The following is a 27,351-nucleotide window of genomic DNA, read 5'->3' as shown; positions in this document are numbered from 1 at the left end:
AGTAGTCCATGCATTGTGGTGCTGTTGTTCTATTGATCCTAACTGTACCTGCACATTTGAAGAAAAAGATGTATGACCTGGCCAGTAATCAAAATTATACCTCCTGTGGACACCCCATAAATATAGTGTTCCCATGCCATGGTTTTTGTCTTGCTTTTGCCTAAAGTCGGTCTTAAAATCTATATTGAATTCATTGCAGAGACGCTCATACACTTTCATGTTTATCCTATTGTTGAATGGGTTCCAGCTCTTTTCATGCGGCATTGGTGCCTGAAGTTCAGACAAGATTCTCCTGCACTGATAGTAAACGTGAAATGTGTACACACACTTTGTCAGTAAGTTTGAATTATTCATGTGGTCTGCATAGGACACTCCACATCCTGTGGTTGCACAGAATATTGCAAAGTTTAACTGATTCTGATAGAACTGAATTGGGTGAGAGTTCCACATCTTTGGAACACTATCATTTTTGATTGGGGGATTTAGGTAAGAATGGAATGGGTCAGGCACTTTAACGCGAATGGATTCTGTTTCTGTTACAGCAAAGTCCAACTCATGGAAAGAAATAGTCTTTGGATTGTAATATGGTCCAGTTTTGTATTTAACGTCTTTGTTGAATTTATACTGACTCATTTTTGTTGTTGAATAAAAAATGTTTATCACACTAACAAATGTGAAGACTAGTGTGCCAGTTAAACTTGCAAACCCTATCAACAATCAAAATGGAGGAATGAAAGTTGCACTGCATGAAATTATGTACAAGGTTACTTGGTATAATATCAGTAAAAAAAAGGATAACAACTGGGTTAGAATTAATGATAAAAAACATTCTGTAGAAGATGGTTACTATGACTTCTGCACTTTAGAGAAAGAATTGTTTGCTCCAGTAGGTATTACAGCGAGTTTAAATCATGCAAGTCTCATTGCTACTCTTACTATGCCCAAAACTAGAGAAGTAAACAGATCATTTGAGTTTCCAACCAAACTCCTTGATATGCTTGGAATTACAAATACATACAAGGGAACACGTCCCATTGACATGGATGTTAACAGTGTACTGTTTGTTCACATGAGAGAGCTTAACACATCCTATAATCTGTTTAATGATCAGCGTTCTGATCTGCTTAGGATTCTTCCACCGAGTGATGCCTCTTTTTGTAAAATGCACGTGCCAACATTTAAGACACTTCAGTTCAAGGACTTGGAGGAAGGGTGTCATGAATTCCTACACATTGATCTGAAAAATCAAAGTGGACAACCAGTTGATTGTTTGTTTAACATTACATTGGAAATAGTTCCATAAAATATTGAGTATTAAAATGTCGAGTGGACCTACAATAGTTTATCCTGTTGCATGTTCAACTATAGAGTTGAAAGATTTAGCAGACGCTATCGACTTTGAGAGCAATGCTGAAGTTGGTGCAGTGTATGCATTCGAGTTTACAGACACTGGTCATTACAAGAGAAAGGAAATCGACGATGAAAAGAAACCAAGATTCCTCAAACTAGGTCAAATCCGTGATGTTAATGTACCTGATCCAATTGTCGATGACACATTCTACATGTGGAAACATCAGAATAAAAAATGGGTACTTAGTCCTGTTATGAAAAAGATTGACTGGGAAATGAAGTTTGAATTTGTGAGTCCATACACTCTTGTTGGAAAAGACGACACATTCCGTAAGTCAATCAATGCTGGACCACTAATTGTTAGCCTTGTTCCTGCGATTAACAGCAGGGGAGAAGTTGCAGTTAAACCTTTCCATAAGAACAACTATCTCATTCACAGAAAACAAAGTGTTGAAAAGGACGCTGACACCATTGTCGATTTTATACCCAAGCTTCCAATAGGGCAGAATGCAACTATGATATTTGATATAGTTGTCAGGAAAAGGGAAGAAACCACAAACACTGTTCTAATGAGAGGAATAAATCTCAACTGGAGACCATTAAATGTTGAAGAAGTCAGAGTATTTATTGCTGTTCAAAAGGATTCTAACACAATAAAGAAACAGACGTCAAACCAAAATGTTGTTGTTAACGCAGATATAAATAATTTAACAGAAATAAGAAGTATTAATCTTACTTATCTTGATTTGATTGCTTTCTACTATACAGATAAGGTGTTAAGCAATGAACAGCTTCAAAGCTTAGCAGAAACACTGGCCAGTGAGAATTAAGATAAATATTTTATATTTTGCATTAAAAAGATGACTAGCAGTGTGAAGCTTTATCCTAATATTGATGAAAGTGCAGCAGAAAGTCAACAATTCAGACTGGCACACATTAGTAATATACAAAAACAACTAGAAGATGAATTAGAAAAATATTCTCGCGCTAGACGTAAGTACTCAACAACTTACAACAGCCTTTCTAATGCCAGCACTGGTTCTACTATCCTTGCATCAGCTGCAGGTGTAACGGGAACAATTCTGTTAGCTTCCGGAGTAGGGACTCCAGTTTCTCTAATCCTAGGTGGTGTCGCAGCAGCAGTTGGTGGTTTATCATTTATAGCATCAGCTATAATGAAAAAAATTGTGAAAAAGCTTGAAAAACACGAATCCAATTCCACTCTTGCATCATCAAAATTGTCTAGCCTAAAACTGTCTATCAGTAAAGCACTTGAAGATTCAAAAGTTTCTGACGAAGAATTCAAACAGATACAAACAGACTTTGATGACTACAAAAGTAAGAAAGCAAGTATTCAAACAAAAACACGAGCTGAATATAACAAGCCAATCGATATAGAAGATCTGAAAAAGCAGTTTTTAAAAAAGGGGATTCAAATAGGACGGGAAGAAAAAGAAAAAATAGAATCACTTGTAAAGAGTTAACTATTCGTTTAGACAGTCACATTGCATGTATCAGATATAATTCTAACAGTGAAAGAACATATGAAGTAAAGTTTGTAAATGAGAGAGCGTATTGAGCTTAAGAATGTTGTATAAGAGAAAGGGGAAATGTACGTTCAGGGTTACTGATTCCGACAGACCCGGAATTGGTTCAAAACAACCTTACTTTACTGTATTTTTTTTTTGTATGGATTTATGCAGTATTTTTCTGATTTTGTCGCATGTTTCATTTTAGTAAAAGTTTAGTCCAGAAGCCTATTTTTGGTTAATATTTAGGGTCTGTCGGAATCAGTGAGCCAGAACGTACATTCCCCCTTTCTCTTTCGTCTATGCGGGAATAGTTGTCCAAATCCACTGGCCACACATACACCATGTAGTGAACATTATTAACTCGGGTTTCTTATTTTAATAACAGAGAGCAATTGAACTGTACTCGCCACTACCGTACATGGACGTTTAGTGGTGAGTACAGTTCAATTGCTGTCTTTTATTCTCTTCCCTCTCAACCTTCAGCCACTGCTTTATATTCACATTTCTTATTTTAGCAAGTTGACATGAGACTGAACACTGTTTACCCTTTCTTTGAACGTTGTATTAATAATACCAAGGAATGTCACTCACTACAGGCGCGAGAAAGGTTACAAAATAATATTTTGTTGAGTTTCCCCCCAAAAAAAATAATTCCAAATTGATGGCTAACCCACCCACCCAATTCCAAATTGTTTTTGGAGTTTTGGAATGTTTTTAATTCTGTAAGACCCCTAAGCAAGGCTTGGAGGGAACACCGGACCGATGAGCGGAGAGCAGTGGGTCGCGAGAAAGCAAGACATCGTAAACAGTTGAGCAGATAATTTACAAATCTGTAGAATCTTCTGTCAAGTCTCCATCTAATCCAGTCGACTTAAACATTGTGTATGCGAATTTGATTACCTTTTAGTGTACAGACTGTAACGAGGACACACACACACACACACACACACACACACACACACACACACACACACACACACACACACACACACACACACATACACACACACACCCATGCACACACGCACCCATGCACACACACATGCATGCACGCACACACACAATCACGCACGAACGCACGCACCCATGCACACACGCATGCAAGCACGCACACACACAAGCACGCACGCACGTAAAGGGAGGTACCACTGTATCAGCCATCTGCACTTATGGCAGAATGACCGAGGTCTTTTACGTGCCTATGTGGTGACACGGGGGTGGGACATGGCTTCCGTCTCTGGGTCTGCACGTAAAGTTGACTCCCGTCCCGGCCCGAATTCGAACCTGCGACCTTCCGATCAGAAGCTCAGTGCTCTACCAACTGAGCTACCGGTTTTTATACAGATATCTCAAAAACTATTTAAGATAGAAAGTTCTAGTTTTCCACATGAACTATTTAAAGCATTTACAGGAAGCCGAACCGGCTCTTGTTGTGGCTAGTACAAATGGTATGGAAAATACGTTTTTATAAACTCTTTTTTTCATATAAAATGTTGTGGAGAGCGTCATCAATGTGTGTCACGATCGGGTGACAGAGACCAAGAAAGTGTCACTCAGTGGAGTGCCTGTTCTTGGTCGATTATGATAAAAAGCGCCTGTACGTGATATTGGGCTACAGCAGAGTTTGCTGACAGTGCTCAATGAACACGGAGGGTTTGCTGCGCACGAGTTTTACAGTGGAGGTTTCTGCTGTCATAGGGCTGACGGTTTTTCGCTGACAGCGCACACGGGATTTTCAGGGATTGAGTTTCTCGTGTCTTTTTTCTGCTTGGGGAGGCAGAATTGTGTATAGCTGGACTGGTTTTGTGACAAGGTCAGTCACGTGTTATTGGCTAGGTTGTCTGAGAGAGGCACAAGGACGGCGCACTTGACACCCAGCGGCAGAAGGGGAAGGATCTAATACACAGTTTCTAGAGTATGATGGTTTTTCACCGAATATTGTATTCGGCACTCTAGGGGAGCTTCCACTAGTTTTTCCTGTCTCACTGCCAGTACTTTGCCGAGGACAAGTCGTCAACTTTCCTTCGTCGGCGATGGCTTTCGCATAAGGATTCGACAAGGGGTTCTGGAGGTTTTTGGTCACTGTTGACGAACAGAGGCTGTTCCAGGGAGGAGGCGGACTTTGCTTCCATTGAGAGTACAATCATAGGCTTTTGAGGTAATAAATCATTATTTAACGCTGTTGATGAGTCTGTGTTTGTGGAATGAAATACTCTCTGTTGTTCTTTCCAGGTTAGCGCATAATTTACTCTCTGTGACGCTAAAATACTAATCTGTATATGGTTTTTGCAGATAGGGAGAGAAGGACGGAAAATGACTGTTTTGTTGTTGTAAAAAGTCCGTTTTGTGCAGGCCCACGTGCTCGATGAGATATTTAAAGATGACATGTTTTAAGGTGGTGGGTGAGGGGTAGCTGACATGTTTAGTGCACCGATGCTTTCTGTTTGCAGCCTTCGTTTCGGGTTCGTTTTCCTGTAACTGCTGCACGGCTGCCTTTGGCGGGACTTTGCTAGCTGCAGACGTTGGAGCTGGGACCTGAGGAAGCTACGCTAACCGGCTAACCAGCAGACCGGCTAACCAGCGAACCGGCTAACCAGCGGACCGGCTAACCAGCGAACCGGCTAACCAGCAAACCGGCTAACCAGCAACCCGGCTAACCAGCATACCGGCTAACCAGCATACAGAAAGAAAGCTAAGTGCACCGTGTCTTACGCACCCCGTTGACCACCGTTGTCTTTTCTTATCTGTGATTTCATTGGAGTAGTGACAACGTGGGGTGTGTGACCCCTGCATGAACTAGAGCTTTTCGAACAGAACATTCTCATTTGACTGTATTTACACGGGTTCAGCGTGTTACTATAATTTTCTATATACTACTGGCATTTTGTCAGTGATCACGGGTTTTTTACGTGTTGAGAACGTAAAAGGAACATATTTTGAGTGAAGGCTCGAGGGAGGTGGCGAGTTTATACATAAACAGGCGTCTGAAATTTATACTTTTGTTGACTCTATTTAATTGTATGACTGCGAGAGTGGATCGTGGTGTGGTTAGTTAATTAGTAGTAATTAACCGGTTCATAATCACCTTAAGTGATATATTGAAACGTGACACATGGGGGCCAAGCCGGGATTTACTCAGTTAATTTCCAACTGATAAAGACCCACCAATTAAGGATAACTAAGAGCAGATAATCTCGTCAGTGCTCGACTTATTTTCTGCTTGGTGCTACCCTTTTTTGTATAGTTTTGATCATATACCACACCTTAAGCGATTCACATCTTGCAGGAAATGTAAATTGTAATTTGTGAGTTATTGTATGCGCTAACTGTGATTACTTCCCTTTCCTTTGTTTGTGAATCTTTGTTGTTGTACGTTCAGAGTTTTCCGTTGCAGAGAGCTGAGCGGGGTTAGCGGATTTGTTATTCGTTTTACTCAGTTTTCTCTACATTGTTGTTTCGCATTCTGTAACAGGTTATATTTCTATAGTCTTGTTTTACTTGGATTTTTCTCCATATTTTGACTTTGTTGGAATTTTGGGGGGGAAGGGTCCGAGGACTTCTGTCCTAACCGAGGCTGTGGGAGACACTCTGTTTCACCGCAAAAAGCAGCCGATAAAGTAGGCCACGGCTGTGGGAAACACTTTGTTTCACCGCAAAAAGCAGCCATAAAGTAGGCTACGCGTTTTGTTCTACACCGTTTGGATTTTTCTTCTGCATTTTCCGGTTGCTGGATTTTTGTATCCATTTCATCACCGCGTGTTCTAGCTATAGCTGCGTTAGACTTACTTTGGTAATAAAGCTTTGCTAAAACTAACCATGGCCACAGGGGGATCTCCGACGAGGAGAATAACTTTCGAGACTCCTGGTAGTGAGCAACCGACTGAGCGAGACGCACGCGTTAGAGCCCGAAGCGTTCTAAAACGCTTAGAAGTGGAACGGAAGGAAGAATTTGAGCGACTGACAAGAAAAGAAGAACGTGACAGACAGGACAAGAAGGACGAACTTGACAGACAAGAAAGAGAACGACAGGCCGAACGACAGGCAGAACGAGACAGACAGGAAAGGAAAGACGAACGTGACAGACAGGACAAGAAAGAGAAAGACGAACTTGACAGACAAGAAAGAGAACGACAGGCCGAACGTGACAGACAAGAAAAGAAAGACGAACGTGACAGACTAGACCGGAAGGAACAGGCGGATCGCGATCTCCAGCTAGAACTAGCTAGGCTACAGGCCGAGAAGGGTACGCTTACTCAGGCTAGCGCGCCGACGTTTGTTGCCGACCGTACGAGACTGCCGACGTTCGACGATGACAAGGACGAGCTCGACGATTTTTTACGCCGGTTTGAGCGCATTGCATCCGACCAGAAGTGGGACGAGGCCACGTGGGCTAGCCGCCTTAGCACCTGCTTAAAGGGACGCGCATTGCAGCTCTACAACGCGTTGGATGACGACGAGGCGAGAGACTATCAGGCACTAAAGAAGGCGTTACTCCAGCGCTTCAACCTGACTGCGGAAGCCTACAGACGACGTCTGCGTAACAGCAAGAGACTGAGCGGCGAGCTGAGTCATCAGTTTGTGGCACGCCTTAATCTCTACCTGCGGCGCTGGGTGGAGATGGCCGAAAAGGACTGGACCGTCAACGACCTTGCCGACCTCATCGTCATGGAGCAACTGATGTCCAGCCTGCGACCTGAGGTGGTGACCTTCGTGCAGGAACACCAGCCAAAGACTACTCAGGAGGCAGCCGACTGGATCAGAGTACACGAGGACGCCCAGGCGATCTCCGGCAAATCTTCAGGCTCACGGCCGGGAAAATCGGGAAATTCGGGTTCTTCAGGACCCAAGGACGGGAAGGACGATCAGGGACACAAAGGATCAAGTTCCAGAACTGACATCCAGTGTTACTACTGCAACAAGCGGGGCCACGTGAAGAAGGACTGCCACAAGAGACAGGCTGACCAGAAGGGCGTACACTTTGTTGGCAGCGAGGAGTTAAGGGACGTCACGAGCTCATGCACAATTCCACAACTCTGCGTTCCGTGCTCCAGGAAACATTTCCAGCCCCACTGCAACGTTTACGTTAACGGAGTGAAGGGCGAAGGTCTGCGGGACACAGGAGCAGACATGATAGTGGTTCGGGCGAGTCTAGTTCCAGCTATGGCCTACACAGGAGACAGCATCAGGGTGAGAATGGCCGAGGCATCTCACGCTTACGACTTGAACACGGCAGTGATCAAGGTCGTAACACCGTTGTTCACGGGGACCATTGTGGCCGTCGTCATGGACGATCCTCCATGCGACCTGCTCATTGGAAACCGGGTTCAGTTTGTGGACGGCGTCACCAGGGAGGTTCTCGTTTATCGGTCTCCCGACGTCATTTCAGTGCTCACGCGGGCACAGGCGGAGCGAGAGGACAAACCTCTCAAACCCCTACCTGCTGCACGAGCTGCCCTGGGGAACGTGACCCCCGCGCTTCTCGCGAAGGCTCAGGCATCTGATCCGACATTAGCGACTCCTCGGGAGCACGCGAAGTCGGGGAAGGTGAAGCTGAGCGGGAAGCATGGGAGGTCAAAGTTCCTCAGGGACAAGAAGTTGCTCTACCGTGAGTTCAGCAACAAGGAAGGTGCATTCAAACAGGTTGTCGTGCCTCGCGAGTTTCGCGAGGGTGTCATGGCAACGGCACACGACTCGATTCTGGGAGGTCATCTTGGCACCAAGAAGACCACGGATCGTGTCTGGCGCCACTTTTACTGGCCAGGCATCTGCACGGATGTCCGACGTTTCTGTGCGTCCTGCGATAAGTGCCAGAAGGTGGTTGCCAAAGGAAGGGTGAGGAAGGTCCCCTTAGAGAAGATGCCGCTCATCGACGAACCCTTTCGTCGGGTGGCAGTGGACATCATCGGGCCCATCTTGCCTGCGTCTGAGGACGGAAACAGATACATTTTGACCATGGTGGACTACGCTACTCGATACCCAGAGGCGATCCCTCTGAAATCGATTGAAGCCACGCGAGTAGCTGAGGCTCTGGTTACTATGTGGTCCCGGCTGGGAATTCCATCAGAGGTACTCACCGACAGAGGCACGCAGTTCACGGGAGGAGTGATGGCGGAGGCAGCACGACTGCTATCACTGGAGCAGCATTTCACCACTCCTTACCATGCTCAGTGCAACGGACTGGTGGAAAGGTTCAATGGCACCTTGAAGACCATGCTGAGGAAACTAGCTCAGGAGAAACCACACACGTGGGACAGGTACATCCCAGCATTGCTTTTTGCATACCGCGAGGTTCCTCAGGAGAGCTTGGGTTTTTCCCCATTTAGTCAGTCGGCTAAGGACCGTTTTGGTTACTTTTTGGCGTCACGTTAGCAAACACATTTTTCTGATAGATTTTAACACCACAACACTAAATCTAAAGTTTTGGGGCAATATTCCAAACCACCGGTGAGAAAAACGTTGGTTTGTGTGTATGTTTTCCTTCTTTGGCGTTACTATTCTTGTTTTGAGGGTTGGGTTCATAAAACGGACATAAAACTTAAACCGCTTGACAGAAATTCTATAACTGTAAATCATTCGAAAGGGAAGGCATTCATGTACACGTTTGTGCCACTTAAAATGACGTCATTATCTGTTTGTTTTTGTGAAATTGACAAGAAGAGCGGGGTAGTAGTTGCGCTGAGAAGGATAGCACGCTTTTCTGTACCTCTCTTCGTTTTAACTTTCTGAGCGTGTTTTTAATCCAAACATATCATATCTATATGTTTTTGGAATCAGGAACCAACAAGGAATAAGATGAAAGTGTTTTTAAATTGATTACGAAAATTTAATTTTGATAATAATTTTTTTATATTTAATTTTTAGAGCTTGATTTTAATCCAAATATAACATATTTATATGTTTTTGGAATCAGAAAATGATGGAAAATACGATGAACGTAAATTTGGATCCTTTTTTTAAAACAAATATTTTTTTTACAAATTTCAGATTTTTAATGACCAAAGTCATTAACGAATTTTTAAGCCACCACGCTGAAATGCAATACCGAAGTCTGGGCGTTGTCGAAGATTACTTGACCAACATTTCAACCAATTTAATTGAAAAATGAGAGCGTAACAGTGCCGCCTCAACTTTCACGAAAGGCCGGATATGACGTCATCAAATACATTTATCCAAAAAAAGAAAAAAACGTCTGGGGATATCATACCCAGGAATTCTCATGTCAAATTTCATAAAGATCGGTCCAGTAGTTTAGTCTGAATCGCTCTACACACACACACAGACACACACACACACACACACACACACACACATACACCACGACCCTCGTCTCGATTCCCCCCTCTACGTTAAAACATTTAGTCAAAACTTGACTAAATGTAAAAAGGAGGAATAATTGCAATCACACACACACACACACACACACACACACACACACACACACACACACACACACACACACACTTACACACACACACACACACGCACGCACGCACGCATACACACACACACACGCGCGCGCGCACGCACGCACGCACGCACGCACGCGCGCGCACACACACACACACACACACACACACACACACACAAAGACACATACACAAACATACCGACAAAATGACAGACATACACACAGTGAGACAAACCGACACAGAAACACGCACACATGCACGCACGCACTTATGTACGCGAACAAAGACGTAGAGATGCTTATAGAGAAACAATTACGCAACCAAAAAAACACACAGACAGACAAACTTCATTCTTGGTAGAGAAATGCATTTCTTTCTGCATTGCTTTCTCTTTAAGTGCACCTACCTCGCAGAGAGAGAGAGAGAGAGAGAGAGAGAGAGAGAGAGAGAGAGAGAGAGAGAGAGAGAGAGAGAGAGAGAGTGAGAGTGAGAGAGAGAGACAGACAGACAGACACAGAGAGAAAGAGAGAGAGATAGACAGACTGATAGACAGACAGAGGGAGAGACAAACAGACAAACAGACAGACATAGACAAACACACAAACAGAGACACACAGACAGACTTCACTATTGTATGTGCAAGTAATTTTGTTAAACCACACGTTACGTTCACCACTGAACGTGTAACCATGTAAAACGTTACTATCTCTTTATATGTGTTTACTTGCATTGTAATCCTGGGGGGGGGGGGAGGGGGGGTATAAATGTATGTAACGCGCAATACATGCCTTTTAACTTACTAGAATTGGAATTTTCATTTAAAGACTAGCATAAGAGTGTGACACGTGGTTCATTCGTTATTACCTTATTACAAAAAGAAAAAGAGAACGGCACTGACGCTACCGGAAATAGATTTTATCAGTGAAATTCTACCAACAATTTAGTAATCCATTCGATGTAAATTATCCTAAAACTGTGGTATGATCACGACATCGTTTAGCATTTAGGATCAAATGGTGCCAATGTGTCCACAATGCACTAATCACAGACAACAGTTATACGCTTTACGTACATGTAACTCTCCAACTGACATTGTCTGCCACTTGAAACAAATGACTTTCGAAGGAAAATTAACTCCAATATATAAATATTATGTATGATTTTTAATAATTACTTGCACTTTTTGAAAATAAAGCTTTTTCTACGATAATGTGTTTACCCCCTAAATGTATAAGTCATCCGGTAGAAAAACCGGAAGTATCGTGTACTAAGCATATGTATATGTTTAAAAAGTTAATTGTGTTAATGTAGAACATCTTGCCTATGTATATGTTTAGGTTTTGAATACTTTAGGGGAAAAGCATAGCCATTATTCAGTCATCTTTAACTAACACCCCTAATCTCAGGGCCCATTTTGTTAGTGGGGGTAGGGTTTCAATCAGTCAAAAATCACTTTCATTCAATATTGTCTGCCATTTCAAATACATACACGTAATTGCACAATTTCTTGAATTTTAAGATGCTTTAACTGACTATACCAAGAAAACCTGCACTTTTTGTAGAATTAGTTTTTTGTCCATGATTTATCTTTAAAAATGTCAATTCTTACGACAAAAAATGCTAACAGTTGCCTCACCAGACGACACGTACCTACGACGTGAATCGTGTCTGCCAATTAAAATGCATATATTTTGAAATAAGGGGAATCATAACATATTTCACTTTAAAGTGTCTCACTCTAATATCTTCTGGGTTCATGGTGTATTTGGTTAAGTGAATTGCAGATAAGGTTTTTTGAAAATGACAGCTATACATATATTTTATTAAAACTGAAACTGGTGGAGTGAAAAACAGACCTGTTTTGAAGAAGTCGTACTAAAATCATTTATGGCCTTGAACTTCACAGTTTGCGTGTTATCTTTTAAAGAAAACACGTTTTCATCACTAACAATGACCTAATTTACACATACATATCGGTCGGTCATAGTCGCGTTTTTTTTAGAGAGGTAGTGTACAAAATGTCGTTTTGTACGTTTAAATTACATGTCCATTATTTTCGTCATATATCAATCAATAAGTAAATGCGCATACTTTTATTAAACGTTACTTTCACTTTAAGATCGCTTCTAACATTTAGTATAATTTCTGACAAATGCACGCTATGTAATAAATTGATAATATTATGGACGCCATGTGGTAAAACCGGAAGTTGAATTATTTTGCAATAGCAAAATCCTTTTACAATGATCACTTTCCTTTTATATTGAGCTGATCTTTAACGTTATGGGTAAAAATCTAACAGATTGAACCAAATTATCCTTTTTCAAGCCTGTGTATGTGTAAACTCTTTTTTGCTTCGACCCGGTTCGGTTTTCGGAGTTGATTCAGAATCATCCATTATTTATCTTATATGTCTGTTGTTGTCCTCGGTAAATTAACAATTGTTGATGTAAAATAATTCTAGCTGTGAGAATAAACAATTTTCAAGATGTTTTTGATTGCGGTTTCAACCAGGCGTTCTGTTAGCTATACATATCGATTGAGAAAATGTCATTTCCTGTTTTGTTATACAGATGTTGTTAAAAATAAAACTGTGTATACGAATTAGGCATTTTACTTGCTGTCTGATGGCAACAATCTTTAGCTTTCGTTTAAGGTATAATTTGCTTATATCCGTATGCAGTCAAGCGGTACATGACGTTTTTTTGTAACCTACCCCCTGCGTCATGGCTGCATTTTTGCAGAATATGGGTCATGTTACAAAAACGCTTCTCATTCTTAGGTGGTTGGGTTTAGCCATTTGTCGTTTACCGAACTGTGGCTGCAAATAAAACGAACTTTCCAAAAAACATAATATCTAATGTGACCACCAAAAGTAACCCTCCCACTATAGCCAGCCAGGTGACTAATTTGAGTTGTTGTACGGCAGACAGGTACGCGGTCCCATGGCTATCCTGCGTCAAGCCTGGACGGACGAAGAAGCTGACGAGGAGGTGCAGACGACAGCGACCTACATAGTAGAACTCAGGAACAGGATTGAAGAGACCTGCAAACTGGCTCAAGAGAACCTGGGAAGAGCAGCACAGCGTTACGCGCGAGGATTCGACCGCAAGGCACGGCCGCGCAGCTTCAAGATTGGAGAACGGGTGTTGCTACCTCTACCTGTCAAACACAACAAGCTACAACTGCAGTGGCAAGGACCTTTTGAGGTGACAGCGAAAGTGGGCCAGAACGACTACAGGATCGTCATGCACGGGAAAGCACGCCTGTACCACGCCAACCTGCTGCGCGCCTACATCGAGAGGACTGCCTATGGGGAGAAGAACAAAGACCAGAAGAACAAAGACAAGAAGACAGAGAAGGTTGCAGTCATCAGGGGTGAAACGAGGGGTTGCTCGTTCTTGAGGACGACCTTTCTGTCTGGAAACAGACCATCAACCTCTGCAATATCTTCAGGTTGCAAGGTTGGCAAACGCCAGACTTATGCGCTGGGCGTTGATTCTCCAACCGTACCAATTCACGGTACGCGTCATTCCGGGCGCCAACAATGTTGGAGCTGACTTTCTCTCTCGGGCTGGAGAGGAGAACATGACTGTGAGCGAAACCGAGGTTTCGTCTTGAAGAGGGGAGGTGTGTCACGATCGGGTGACAGAGACCAAGAAAGTGTCACTCAGTGGAGTGCCTGTTCTTGGTCGATTATGATAAAAAGCGCCTGTACGTGATATTGGGCTACAGCAGAGTTTGCTGACAGTGCTCAATGAACACGGAGGGTTTGCTGCGCACGAGTTTTACAGTGGAGGTTTCTGCTGTCATAGGGCTGACGGTTTTTCGCTGACAGCGCACACGGGATTTTCAGGGATTGAGTTTCTCGTGTCTTTTTTCTGCTTGGGGAGGCAGAATTGTGTATAGCTGGACTGGTTTTGTGACAAGGTCAGTCACGTGTTATTGGCTAGGTTGTCTGAGAGAGGCACAAGGACGGCGCACTTGACACCCAGCGGCAGAAGGGGAAGGATCTAATACACAGTTTCTAGAGTATGATGGTTTTTCACCGAATATTGTATTCGGCACTCTAGGGGAGCTTCCACTAGTTTTTCCTGTCTCACTGCCAGTACTTTGCTGAGGACAAGTCGTCAACTTTCCTTCGTCGGCGATGGCTTTCGCATAAGGATTCGACAAGGGGTTCTGGAGGTTTTTGGTCACTGTTGACGAACAGAGGCTGTTCCAGGGAGGAGGCGGACTTTGCTTCCATTGAGAGTACAATCATAGGCTTTTGAGGTAATAAATCATTATTTAACGCTGTTGATGAGTCTGTGTTTGTGGAATGAAATACTCTCTGTTGTTCTTTCCAGGTTAGCGCATAATTTACTCTCTGTGACGCTAAAATACTAATCTGTATATGGTTTTTGCAGATAGGGAGAGAAGGACGGAAAATGACTGTTTTGTTGTTGTAAAAAGTCCGTTTTGTGCAGGCCCACGTGCTCGATGAGATATTTAAAGATGACATGTTTTAAGGTGGTGGGTGAGGGGTAGCTGACATGTTTAGTGCACCGATGCTTTCTGTTTGCAGCCTTCGTTTCGGGTTCGTTTTCCTGTAACTGCTGCACGGCTGCCTTTGGCGGGACTTTGCTAGCTGCAGACGTTGGAGCTGGGACCTGAGGAAGCTACGCTAACCGGCTAACCAGCAGACCGGCTAACCAGTGAACCGGCTAACCAGCGGACCGGCTAACCAGCGAACCGGCTAACCAGCAAACCGGCTAACCAGCAACCCGGCTAACCAGCATACCGGCTAACCAGCATACAGAAAGAAAGCTAAGTGCACCGTGTCTTACGCACCCCGTTGACCACCGTTGTCTTTTCTTATCTGTGATTTCATTGGAGTAGTGACAACGTGGGGTGTGTGACCCCTGCATGAACTAGAGCTTTTCGAACAGAACATTCTCATTTGACTGTATTTACACGGGTTCAGCGTGTTACTATAATTTTCTATATACTACTGGCATTTTGTCAGTGATCACGGGTTTTTTACGTGTTGAGAACGTAAAAGGAACATATTTTGAGTGAAGGCTCGAGGGAGGTGGCGAGTTTATACATAAACAGGCGTCTGAAACTTATACTTTTGTTGACTCTATTTAATTGTATGACTGCGAGAGTGGATCGTGGTGTGGTTAGTTAATTAGTAGTAATTAACCGGTTCATAATCACCTTAAGTGATATATTGAAACGTGACAATGTGACAAGGTCTATATAGCATCAGCAAAAAGGTTATCGGTTTAGCTTCCAGAGCAGCAAGTTAAAACAGCTTGTGACAAGTGTTTAACACCTTTATCACATACTTTGTTCTGCTATCTTTGTAAAAGCAGACTTACGATTTTCCGTCACAGTCATACACAGCTGCTTAACACAATTAAAATCCTGTGCTCATTCTAATGAACACATTCACACCTTTTTTTCTCATTGGAACACTATGCCATGTATCTACATACAGTCAAACATTTGAACACTATGCCATGTATCTACATACAGTCAAAAATTTGAACACTATGCCATGTATCTACATACAGTCAAACATTTGAACACTATGCCATGTATCTACATACAGTCAAACATTTGAACACTATGCCATGTATCTACATACAGTCAAACATTTGAACAAATATAATAATAGTTAAGGTTTGTACAAAAAGACAACAAAAATTAATTGCCATTTTAGTGCACCATAGTATTTGACCAATCATGACTGATTCTATGTGTCCCGTTTAATGTTTAAGCGGTCAGGCCAGGACCCTGTTTTATCATTCTAAAGGTAACACAGATAATTGAACATACCAGGATCACTTTTTCGAAGCAATGTCATTTCTTATTTTTAACAGTAAAACACTTAACCATGTTAAAACGCCATGTGAACAGAATGACAAGGCACCATGCACATACATTCTCAGAATGCCATGCTGTGTTCTGCTCGCTTGAACATTGCATTGTCAAAGTTCTAAATAATCAAATGAAATTGCGTAACTCTGTTTACGTTTTGTATTTTTTCTGTGCATGTGGCCCTTTATACAATGCAACATCTGTCTAACGACTTTGGAAATGTCACACCAAAAAGGTCGTATAACAGAGCGGTCGTTGCGTCCATTCCGCGATGAGGTTGGCATTTTGCTTGATGTCCATAGTGTGCTGGTGTCAGACATATGTCCTGATAACAATAGTATGAGTTATTTCTAATATGCTGACTGTTAGCAAATGATAACAAGACATGTCGAGAAAAAAGATATCAAGCATGAGCCTTTTAGGCGAATGCTGACATCGTTTGTGAGACATGTCTGTTATCATTTGCTAACAGTCAGCATACTAGAAATAACGGTTTTATTACCGTTTAATTCGACCAAAAGAAATTTCGAAGCAACCCCGCGAATTAGACAGAACAGCCGCAATGGGAACTTGAGCGCTTCTACCTGAGTTTACCTGTCAGTCAAAGAATTCTCGTGACCTGAGTCAGCCAATCAGAGTAACACGCCTGACGTGATGAATATTCACAGGTCAAATGCCTTTGACACACAACAATCTCACAAGATAAACCATGCTGAACATGCGTTTCGGTTGCTTCGCTTTTTCTCTTTGGACAGAGAGCGACAGATTTAGAACCGACTCCAGACGGATGGGAAATGACGTAAAGATACATTTGATGTAAAGCGAGTGGCGCAATTTCACTTGATTTTTCCGAACTTTGATCATTTAGATTTCAAGTGAGCGGTCGGCATTGCACACTCAGACGATGGGTGGTGCCTTGCTGTTCCGTTACGCACCCACCGACAAAACTCGCTTTTCGGTAATTTTTAGATAAAGAGAGTATTACCTGACAGCATTTGAAGTGTCATTCTTTAGAATAAATCACGCTGATATTGTTGAATTGCATTTTTACTTTGTCTTGTTAATTTTTAGCATGATAAACAAAACGGGTCCCTGCCTGAACGTTATAACATTTAGAGGGTCACCTAGAATCCGTCCTGATTGGTCAAAAAACCATATGGGGCACTGAATTGGTAATAACAATATCTAAATGCAGGCTGATCTTTACAGCCATCTGCTATTATGAGTTATTTCTAATATGCTGACTGTTAGCAAATGATAACAAGACATGTCGAGAAAAAAGATATCAAGCATGAGCCTTTTAGGCGAATGCTGATATCGTTTGTGAGACATGTCTGTTATCATTTGCTAACAGTCAACATATTAGAAATAACGGTTTTATTACAGTTTAATTCGACCAAAAGAAATTTCGAAGCGACCCCGCGAATTAGACAGAACAGCCGCAATGGGAACTGGAGCGCTCCTACCTGATTATGCCTGTCAGTCAAAGAATTCTCGTGACCTGGGTCAGCCAATCAGAGTAACACACCTTACGTGATGAATATTCACAGGTCAAATGCGTTTGACACACAACAAACCATGTTGAACATGCGTTTCGGTTGCTTCGCTTTTTCTTGTTGAACAGAGAGCGACAGATTTAAAACCGACTCCAGCGAGTGACCCAATTTCACTTGATTTTCTGAACTTTGATAATTTAGATTTCAAGTGAGCGAGTCGGCATTGCACATTCAGAGGATGGGCGGTGCCTCGCTGTTCCGTAAAGCACCCACCGACAAAACTCGCTTTTCAGTATTTTTTAGATAAAGAGAGTATTATCTGACAGCATTTGAAGTGTCATTCTTTAGAATAAATCACACTGATATTGCTGATTTAAATTTTTACTTTGTCTTGTTCATTTTTAGCTTGATAAACAAAAACGGTCCGGCCCTGCCTGAACGTTATAACATTTAGAGGTTCACCTAGAATCCGTCCTGATTGGTCAAAAAGCCATATGGGGCACTTAATTGGTAATAAACATGTCTGTTATCATTTGCTAACAGTCAGCATGTTAATAATGACTCAGAGTACTAAAAGGTCTCACAAGCCGTTCCTTAAAGATGCAGTGCAGGTCACACCATTGCTGAATTAACAAGAGAGAACAAACAAACATGCGCGAGCACGAGTGGACACCAACACTCGCACATACATATGCACCTACGCACGCACATGCGCACGACAGCGCGCAAAATGAACACACACACACACACACACACACACACACACGCACACACACACACACACACACACACACACACACACACACACACACATACACACACACACACACACACACACATACACACTCTATACTTTTTACATTTAGTCAAGTTTTGATGTTTTAACATAGAGGGGGAATCGAGACGAGGGTCGTGGTGTGTGTGTGTATGTGTGTGTGTGTGTGTGTGTGTGTGTCTGTGTGTGTGTGTGTCTGTGCGTGTGTGTGTGTGTAGAGCGATTCAGAGTAAACTACTGGACCGATCTTTATAAAATTTGACATGAGAGTTCCTGGGTATGATATCCCCAGACAATTTTTTTTCAATTTTTGGATAAATGTCTTTGATGACGTCATATCCGGCTTTTTGTAAAAGTTGAGGCGGCACTGTCACACTCTCATTTTTCAATAAAATTGATTGAAATTTTGGCCAAGCAATCTTCGACAAAGGCCGGACTTTGGTATTGCATTTCAGCTTGGTGGCTTAAAAATTAATTGATGACTTTGGTCATTAAAATTGTAATTAACATTTTGTTTTTATAAAATGATCCAAAATTGCGTTCATCTTATTTTCCATCATTTTCTGATTCCAGAAACATATAAATATGTTATATTCGGATTAAAAACAAGCTCTGAAAATTAAAAATATAAAAGTCATGATTAAAATAAAATTTCCGAAATCGATTTAAAAACAATTTTATCTTATTGCTTGTCAGTTCCTGATTCCAAAAACATATAGATATGATATGTTTGGATTAAAAACACGCTCAGAAAGTTAAAACGAAGAGAGGTACAGAAAAGCGTGCTATGCAGCACAGCGCAACTACTACCCCGCTCTTCTTGACAATGTCACTGCCTTTGCCACGAGCGTTACACTGCCTTTGCCACGAGCGGTGGACTGACGATGCTACGAGTATACGGTCTTGCTGAACAAATGCAGTGCGTTCAGTTTCATTCTGTGAGTTCGACAGCTTGACTAAATGTAGTAATTTCGCCTTACGCGTCTTGTTTACATTAAGTCAAGTTTTGACTAAATAGGGTCCTGATTTGGCCTATTATGGTCCGCTGGACCCGAAAAGCAACAGCTAACTACAACTACAACTACGACTAAATGTTTTAACATAGAGGGGGAATCGAGACGAGGGTCGTGGTGTATGTGTGTGTGTGTGTGTGTGTGTGTGTGTGTGTGTGTGTGTGTGTGTGTGTCTGTGTCTGTGTGTGTGTCTGTCTGTCTGTCTGTCTGTGCGTATGTGTGTGTAGAGCGATTCAGAGTAAACTACTGGACCAATCTTTATGAAATTTGACATGAGAGTTTCTGGGTATGATATCCCCACACGTTTTTTTTCATTTTTTCGATAATTGTCTTTGATGACGTCATATCCGGCTTTTTGTAAAAGTTGAGGCGGCACTGCCACACTCTCATTTTTCAATCAAATTGATTGAAATTTTGGTCAAGCAATCTTCGACAAAGGCCGGACTTTGGTATTGCATTTCAGCTTGGAGGCTTAAAAATTAATTGGTGACTTTGGTAATTAAAAATCTGAAAATTGTAATTAAAATTATTTTTTTATAAAACGATCCAAAAACAATTTCATTTTATTCTTCATCATTTTCTGATTCCAAAAACATATAAATATATGTTATATTCGGATTAAAAACAAGCTCTGAAAATTAAAAATATAAAAATTATAATGAAAATAAAATTTCCGAAATCGATTTAAAAACAATTTCATCTTATTGCTTGTCGGTTCCTGATTCCAAAAACATATAGATATGATATGTTTGGATTAAAAACACGCTCAGAAAGTTAAAACGAAGAGAGGTACAGAAAAGCGTGCTATGCACCACAGCGCAACCACTACCGCGCTAAACAGGCTCGTTAATTGTACTGCCTTTTGCACGAGCGGCGGACTACGGTCATTGTGAAACAATGCAGTGCGTTCAGTTTCATTCTGTGAGTTCCACAGCTTGACTAAATGTAGTAATTTCGCCTTACGCGACTTGTTTTTAACTGTTTCTGTCTTTTATTGTCTCTGTACCTATTTCAGTCTACCCCCTCTCCGTCATTCCTCCGCCTCTCTCTGTCTCTCTCTGTCTGTCTGTCTCTGTCTCTGTCTCTGTCTCTCTATCTCTCTATCTATCTCTCTCTCTCTCTCTGTCTTTCTCTCTCTCTCTCTCTCTGTCTTTCTCTCTCTGTCTTTCTCTCTCTCTCTCTGTCTCTCTCTCTGTCTCTCTCTCTCTCTCTCTCTCTGTCTTTCTCTCTCTCTCTCTGTCTTTCTCTCTCTATCTCTCTCTCCCTCTGTCTCTCTCTCTCTCTCCCTCTGTCTCTCTCTCTCTGTCTCTCTCTCTTTGTCTCTCTGTCTCTCTCTCTCTCTGTCTCTCTCTCTCTCTGTCTCTCTCTGTCTCTCTGTCTCTCTCTCTGTCTCTCTCTCTCTCTCTTTTGTTGACCCTCCCGTTAACCCCCAACCAACCACAATGCCCCTGCCCTATACCAAAGCTATTATTTTAAGCACATATCCCTTCAACAGAACTCAGAACTCAGAACTCAGAACTCATTTAATTGTCATAAAAACACAGTAAAGGGTTTATCAGACACGAAGTGGATATTTGTAAAGACAAGAAGAAATATCGTCCATGGAGCAGTGATTACAACATTGTTATGTATCTGTAGTTATGTCATTATTGCGTATAATCATGCAGTTGTATACAAATTCAGCAAATTGTTGCTGTATCGGTACGTCTTGCATCGTCATCAGCTGACTCGGATTTCGAGCATTAACACGTGCATGTTCCAAAAGCTGCAAGCGTAGATCATGAAATCTTGTACAACTATCCAGGAAATGGAGCTCGTCTTCAATTACGCCACACACGGTGCACTTTCTATCCTCTCTGGGTGTGTTTGTGTAGCTCCCCCTTTCGATTTTTAAATCGTGAGCGCTAATACGCAATCTACACAGTGCTTTTCTGTGTTTGGGGTTGGTTACACATGTCAAGTATGCTTCACAGTCGTAATCGCCGTCAGTAATTGTGTTGTAGTATTGCAGTTTTGAGCCCTCAGTCTTCTTTCCTTGCCAAAATCGTACGTATTCGTATTCTAGTCCTCGTCGTAGAGTTTTCATCAGCGCATTCTTTTGGACTGCTGACTGAAGTATCCAGTTATGGTCCAGTCCGAGGTTACCTATGATTGCTCGAATGAAATGTATCCATTGCGGTGAGCTGTCTTGTGGTCTGTCGATCATGTCAGCGTAAGCCTGTCGTAAATATGAATTTTCTTCTGACTCAACGATGTGGGTCCAGAAGTTTATTGTTTGTTCAATTAGTTTTATACCCACAGGGAGTTGCCCGAGCTCTGCTAGCGTTGGCAAGTTCATTGCTTTACTGTGGACGCCAAGAAGGCGTTTACTGAATTTTAAATGCACTTGTTCAAGGGGTAGATTATTCGATAGACACTTATCGAATATGTCGGGTAGCGATTGTTCGTTTTGGATGTTGATTGCTGATGGGAACCAGATCTCGGCTCCATAAGTGGACACAGGGGCGACTAAGGTATAAAATAGTTGCATCATTGTAGTTACTTTCATCTCTCTTCCTCTAATTAGTCGTCTCAGGGCATGCGATGCCTTGTTTGCTTGCTTGGCTAAATGTTCCTGGGTTTGTAAGAATTTACCGCTTTTATGGAAGATGACCCCTAGATATTTATATTGGTCTACACTTTCAATCATATGTGTGCCACAGTTAAATAGAATTGGTACTTTTGGGTCTCTGCGGGTAAATATTATCACTTTCGTTTTTTCTTTGTTTATTTTAATGCCCCATTCACTGCTGTAGTCATTCAATCGGTTCAACTTATTCTGTAGTCCTCTTTTGGATGTGGACAGAATTACCAAATCATCGGCGTAAAGTAGGCATGGGATTTCTGTATTTTGTGCACTGTTCAGACTTGGTGAGTCATTCCCACGCAGATAATCTGGGAGATCGTTGATGAATATGTTGAAGAGTGTGGGGCTTAGAGTATTGCCTTGATGTACACCTTTCCGGACGGGTATGTCATGTGAGTGTCCGAGTGCGGTCTTAGTGCAGATAGTAGATTTGCTGTACATATCTCTTATAACGTTGAAACAATTCCCCATAACTCCTATCCTGTTAAGTTTGAGGAGGAGAGCTTCGTGCCATACGTTGTCGAAGGCCTTTTGGAAGTCCACGAAGCATGCATACAACCTGTCTTTTCTGTTTGTAATTATTCCGTCGACGATCTTTTTTAGGATAAATATTTGGTCCGTCGTTCTCGACTTCTTTCTAAATCCGGCCTGTTCCCTCGCATATAGATGATTAGATTCCAGGAATATAGTCTATTGTTAATAATCTGCGAGAAAAATTTCCCTAGGTTATTATTTAGTGTTATCCCACGATAATTACCAGGATTCATAGGGTCACCACTCTTATAGATTGGAATGTTTATACCCGTCGCCCATGCTTTGGGGCACGAGCCTGTGTGCAGAGCTGCCTGAAACAATTTTTTTAATTGTTATTTGTGTAGCAGGCAGGCTTGCCTTGATTATTTCATTTGTAATTCCATCTACACCTGGTGCTTTTTTCGACTTCAAGTTGGAAGCTGCTTTCGCGATTTCTTCCATTGTGATAGGGAGATCGAGTTGTGCGGATTGTGCGTTGATATCAATGTTATTGAGCTCTGCCCGTACGTTATCTTTCGTAGTTTGCTCTACTTCGACATCAGTGCCTATCAGGTTTTGTAAGTGGTTGATCCATTTGCATGAGCTGATGTTGCTTCTATTCCGGTCGTTTGGGTTCTCAGAGTCTTTTAGTAGTTTAAGTGTTTTCCATACGCTTGTCGGGTCATTTGTGTATGCATCGTTCAGAATAGCGATGAGTTTGCTTTTATACAGTTGCTTTTTCCTTTTCAAAGCTTTATTGTACGTGCGTGACAGACTGAAGAGTTTATCTCGCAGAGAGCGGTTATAGGGGTGGCGATTAAATGCGTTTCTTAGTGACTTAAGTTCCCGTCTCTGTACGTAGCATTCCTGATCGAACCATTTCTTACTCCGCTTTTTGTTTCTTTTTTTTTCTAGATAGTCTGCATTTCAGGGAGAGTTTTGATGCTTTTGTCATTATGTCCGTAAATTCGTCTACTATTTCATCTAAGGTGTTTGTCATGGTATTGTCTTGTAGTCCGTCTATCTTATTGTCAATGTCTCTTAGCAGCATAGTAAACGCTTGTGTTTTGAGTGCGCATTGTAAGCTTTCGGCTGAGTGTTCGTCCCAGACGAAACTCGTGTTGTCTTGATTATTTGGCTCTGGGGCTGTAGCGTAATTATTAGACGAGCTCCTTTCCTGTTTTCTTTTCCATAGTGCTGGTATGTGTATAGTCAGACGTATAGGACAGTGATCTGAGTATTCATTTAGCGCTTCCACTGTCATGTTTACTACACCGCTATGTAACACATGTGTACATATGAAATAATCAACCACACTGCTGCCGTTAGGTTGGTGGCTGGTAAAACGCCCATCTAGATCACCTAGTGTTCTTCCATTCAGAATAACAAGGTTGTTGTCGATACACAGGTCAATTAATCGACGGCCAATTTTGTGCGTGGTGTTGTCCATTGAGCACCTTTGGTGCCTGATTTTGAACCCATCGCGATACACAACCATTTCATTAAAAAAACACCCCGCCTTCTTCCGTTGACGTCAAATGCCCATTCTATAACTTGACATTCCCACAACGAATGTGTCACTCACTGTCACGATCATCAACTTGCGTCAATCCCTTTTGAACTTTCAACAGCATATGTGTGTGTGTGGGTGTGTGTGGGTGTGGGTGTGTGTGGGTGTGGGTGTGTGTCCATCCATCCATCCATCCATCAATCCAACCATCCATCTATCCATACATCCATCCATCCAACCAACCATCCATCCATCCATCCATTCAACAATCAATCCGTCCAACCATCCATCTTTCCATCAAACAAAACGATGTTGCGAGTGTACCAACGTTTACTTTCGTTAAAAAAGTAAATCAGTATAATACATACTCTTAAGTGAACGACAATTTTGATAAAGAATATGAGACAATGCCAAAAGGTGACGTTTTCATGTCAGTATGTCCCAAATGACATCACCAGTACATTTTTCATTCTATCTAATCTGTTTTCGTTCTATTTTTTCTAATAACATGCGTTAACAATTGATTGCCAACTGGAATGGAAGAGCACAAAAAGTGTAACTTGATATGTAGTTTCTCTAGAGGGAAAAACATCTTCCACTTTCATGTCAGTGTGTCCCATGCAACATACATTTGCCAAACAGCTATGTTCAAGTAGATTATTTGTTAGTGGTATAGAAAATACTGATCAACAATTAAAGTCAGTTTTCACATTCATTTTCTACCTATTTCTTATTTGTTTATTCTGTTGGCAATGGTGAAATGTCAGCAATCGTGTGTCATTCGGGACAGTAGACATGACACCTGACCTTTTGTCACTGTCTCATATCCTATTTTCTTCTATTGTGTCTTTTGCTGTGAAATGGTTGCTGCTAATTCTGGGGTTTAACACTCTGCATAAAACCGTTCGTCGGCTGCTCCGAGAAGAACTTCCGCATCCGTTTCCATGTCCCCATTCACGCCATACTCATAGCACGCATAGTAGATCTCACGCAGGCAATCTGTTTGTGCTTCAAGCCACCTGAAACACAATTTTGTCCCGTTTTTGACTTTCGAAAAATGTATTTTTTTCGCATAAAGTATACAAAATACAATGGTGTACACTCGTTGACTGAATTTTATGTTCCTTATATTGTAAATGTTTCGAAAATGTTTCTTTCCACATAAAGTAAATTATTACTCTCTACACCGTTTGACTGCAATTCATGTATGTTAATTCCGTATATGGTACATGTTTCAACAATGTTTCTTTCCACATACAAGTAAAATATAATTGTGTACACTCTTGTACTGCAATTAATGTATGTTCCGTATATGGTACATGTTTCAGTGGAAAGAAACATTTATGAAATTCACAAATGTTTCTTTCCACACAAAAGTAAAATACAAGTGTGTACACTCTTTGACAGCATTTTCCTCATCTGGTCCATGCTTTAAAACATTTCCACATACAAGTTAAACACAACTCTGTACACCTTTTGACTGCAGTTAAAGTATGTTCCTTATTTAGTGCATGTTCCAAAACATGTTCTTTCCGCATAAAGTAAAACACAATGGGTACACTCTTTGACTGCAATGTTTATTCCTTCTAAAGTAAACGATTCACTTGTTTTATTTACAAATAAAACATAACATGGTTTGTGGCTTGGGGAAACCATGCTATAACTTTGTGTGCATGCGATTAAGAAGGATTTACCATTGTATAAGCCTTAATTGAACCCCTTCTGGTGCCCCACTAGACAGAAACAAGTCTCTGGATTCCCTTTGTACGTTATTTATTTATTTATTTATTTATTTATATAGGAGATTTATATAGCGCTTGACGTTCTCTAAGCGCTTTACATATTAATTTCTGCCGTGTGAGATGGAATTTTTTACACAATATATCACGCATTTACATCGGCCAGTAAATCTCAAGCCATTACGGCGAATATTTACTTTTCACGGCCTATTATTCCAAGTCACACGGGTATTTGGTGGATTTGGTTTATCTATGCCTATACAATTTTGCCAGGAAAGACCCTTTTGTCAATCGTGGGATCTTTAACGTGCACACCCCAATGGCTGTGTCTTGATTCTTTGGCCCGTGATGTTGAATAATTTGGGCTTTATTTAGTTAACAATAAAACATGGTGCAATCTATTTGGATAATAGAGCTCGTCGGCTATTATTTATGGAATATGTATAGTGCGCCAAGTGAAATGAAGAGAGAATTGGCAATGTCACAGACGTAATCTGTTTGGCTTTTCAAGAATTAAAAAAAATAAACGTCGTCAGTGCTATGACTGTCACGTACGTCTAATTATTTTAAACCCATCCTGCGCCCGCATTTTGACCGTACTTGCAAACTCAGTTATAAATCTATAACTATTATTTTGCTGATATATTTGTCTGTGATATTTTCAGAGTGTGTTGAAACAATTAAGTGTGAGAAATTAGAGAATTCTATTTGACTGACTTTATAATACAGACAAAACAAACTCAGTTACAGTTCTCGTAACAAAACAGGACCAATGATACACAACCTGTTCCGGATGACAGATAGCTAACGATTTGGTCAAGCTTTGATGGGATGGTCGAAAGGCCACACATGTTTAATGAGAAACGACAGCGACTAAACACACCAAGACGTCTCTTCTTGGCCTTCTCACGTCAAAAGCGAAACAAAGTTCAATAAGACGTCATATTGCAAAACATATCGTCACGCTAACATTCCGTTACTTCTTCTGCGTGGCCTCGGAGGAACTGAACAAATATGTCTGGAACGAATTTTATCTCGGTGACTTCGTCAAATCAGCAGCAGAAAATAACTCGTAAGGCCACCGCCAGGCTTTGCATGTATCAGTGTCGTGTATCATTAAACATATTTTCCTTCCTGTGTATATGTCAAAGGCAGAATGATGTCAGAGCGGTCATGTCAGCCATCCTAGATATGTTGGGGATGTAAAGGCACACAACTCACCGTGATAACAGTGCGGCTCTCCATCTTAGATCTGTTGGGGATGTAAAGGCACACAACTCACCGTGATAACAGTGCGGCTCTCCATCTTAGATCTGTTGGGGATGTAAAGGCACACAACTCACCGTGGTAACAGTGCGGCTCTCCATCCTAGATCTGTTGGGGATGTAAAGGCACACAACTCACCGTGATAACAGTGCGGCTCTCCATCTTAGATCTGTTGGGGATGTAAAGGCACACAACTCACCGTGATAACAGTGCGGCTCTCCATCCTAGATCTGTTCGGGATGTAAAGGCACACA

At 41.7% G+C, this 27,351-nt stretch overlaps 2 protein-coding genes across 2 annotated transcripts in view; both read right to left on the bottom strand.

Moving 5' to 3' along the window:
* The window catches only part of LOC138961133 (mucin-2-like), a 198,846-nt gene that overhangs the window by 89,604 nt on the left and 81,891 nt on the right, over positions 1-27,351 (bottom strand). The window lies entirely within an intron of this gene.
* LOC138961910 (uncharacterized) overlaps positions 24,405-27,351 on the bottom strand; it is a 13,107-nt gene continuing 10,160 nt past the window's right edge. Inside the window, exon 5 of the mRNA XM_070333583.1 lies at positions 24,405-25,111. Coding sequence (XP_070189684.1) covers positions 24,976-25,111 — 136 coding nt within the window. The 3' untranslated portion in view covers positions 24,405-24,975. The remainder of the gene's footprint in view (positions 25,112-27,351) is intronic.

The sequence above is a fragment of the Littorina saxatilis genome, linkage group LG3, assembly GCF_037325665.1.
Source record: "Littorina saxatilis isolate snail1 linkage group LG3, US_GU_Lsax_2.0, whole genome shotgun sequence".
Classification (NCBI taxonomy): domain Eukaryota; kingdom Metazoa; phylum Mollusca; class Gastropoda; order Littorinimorpha; family Littorinidae; genus Littorina; species Littorina saxatilis.
Note: the sequence above shows the minus strand (reverse complement) of the source record. Positions and strands in the feature narration are given on the sequence as shown.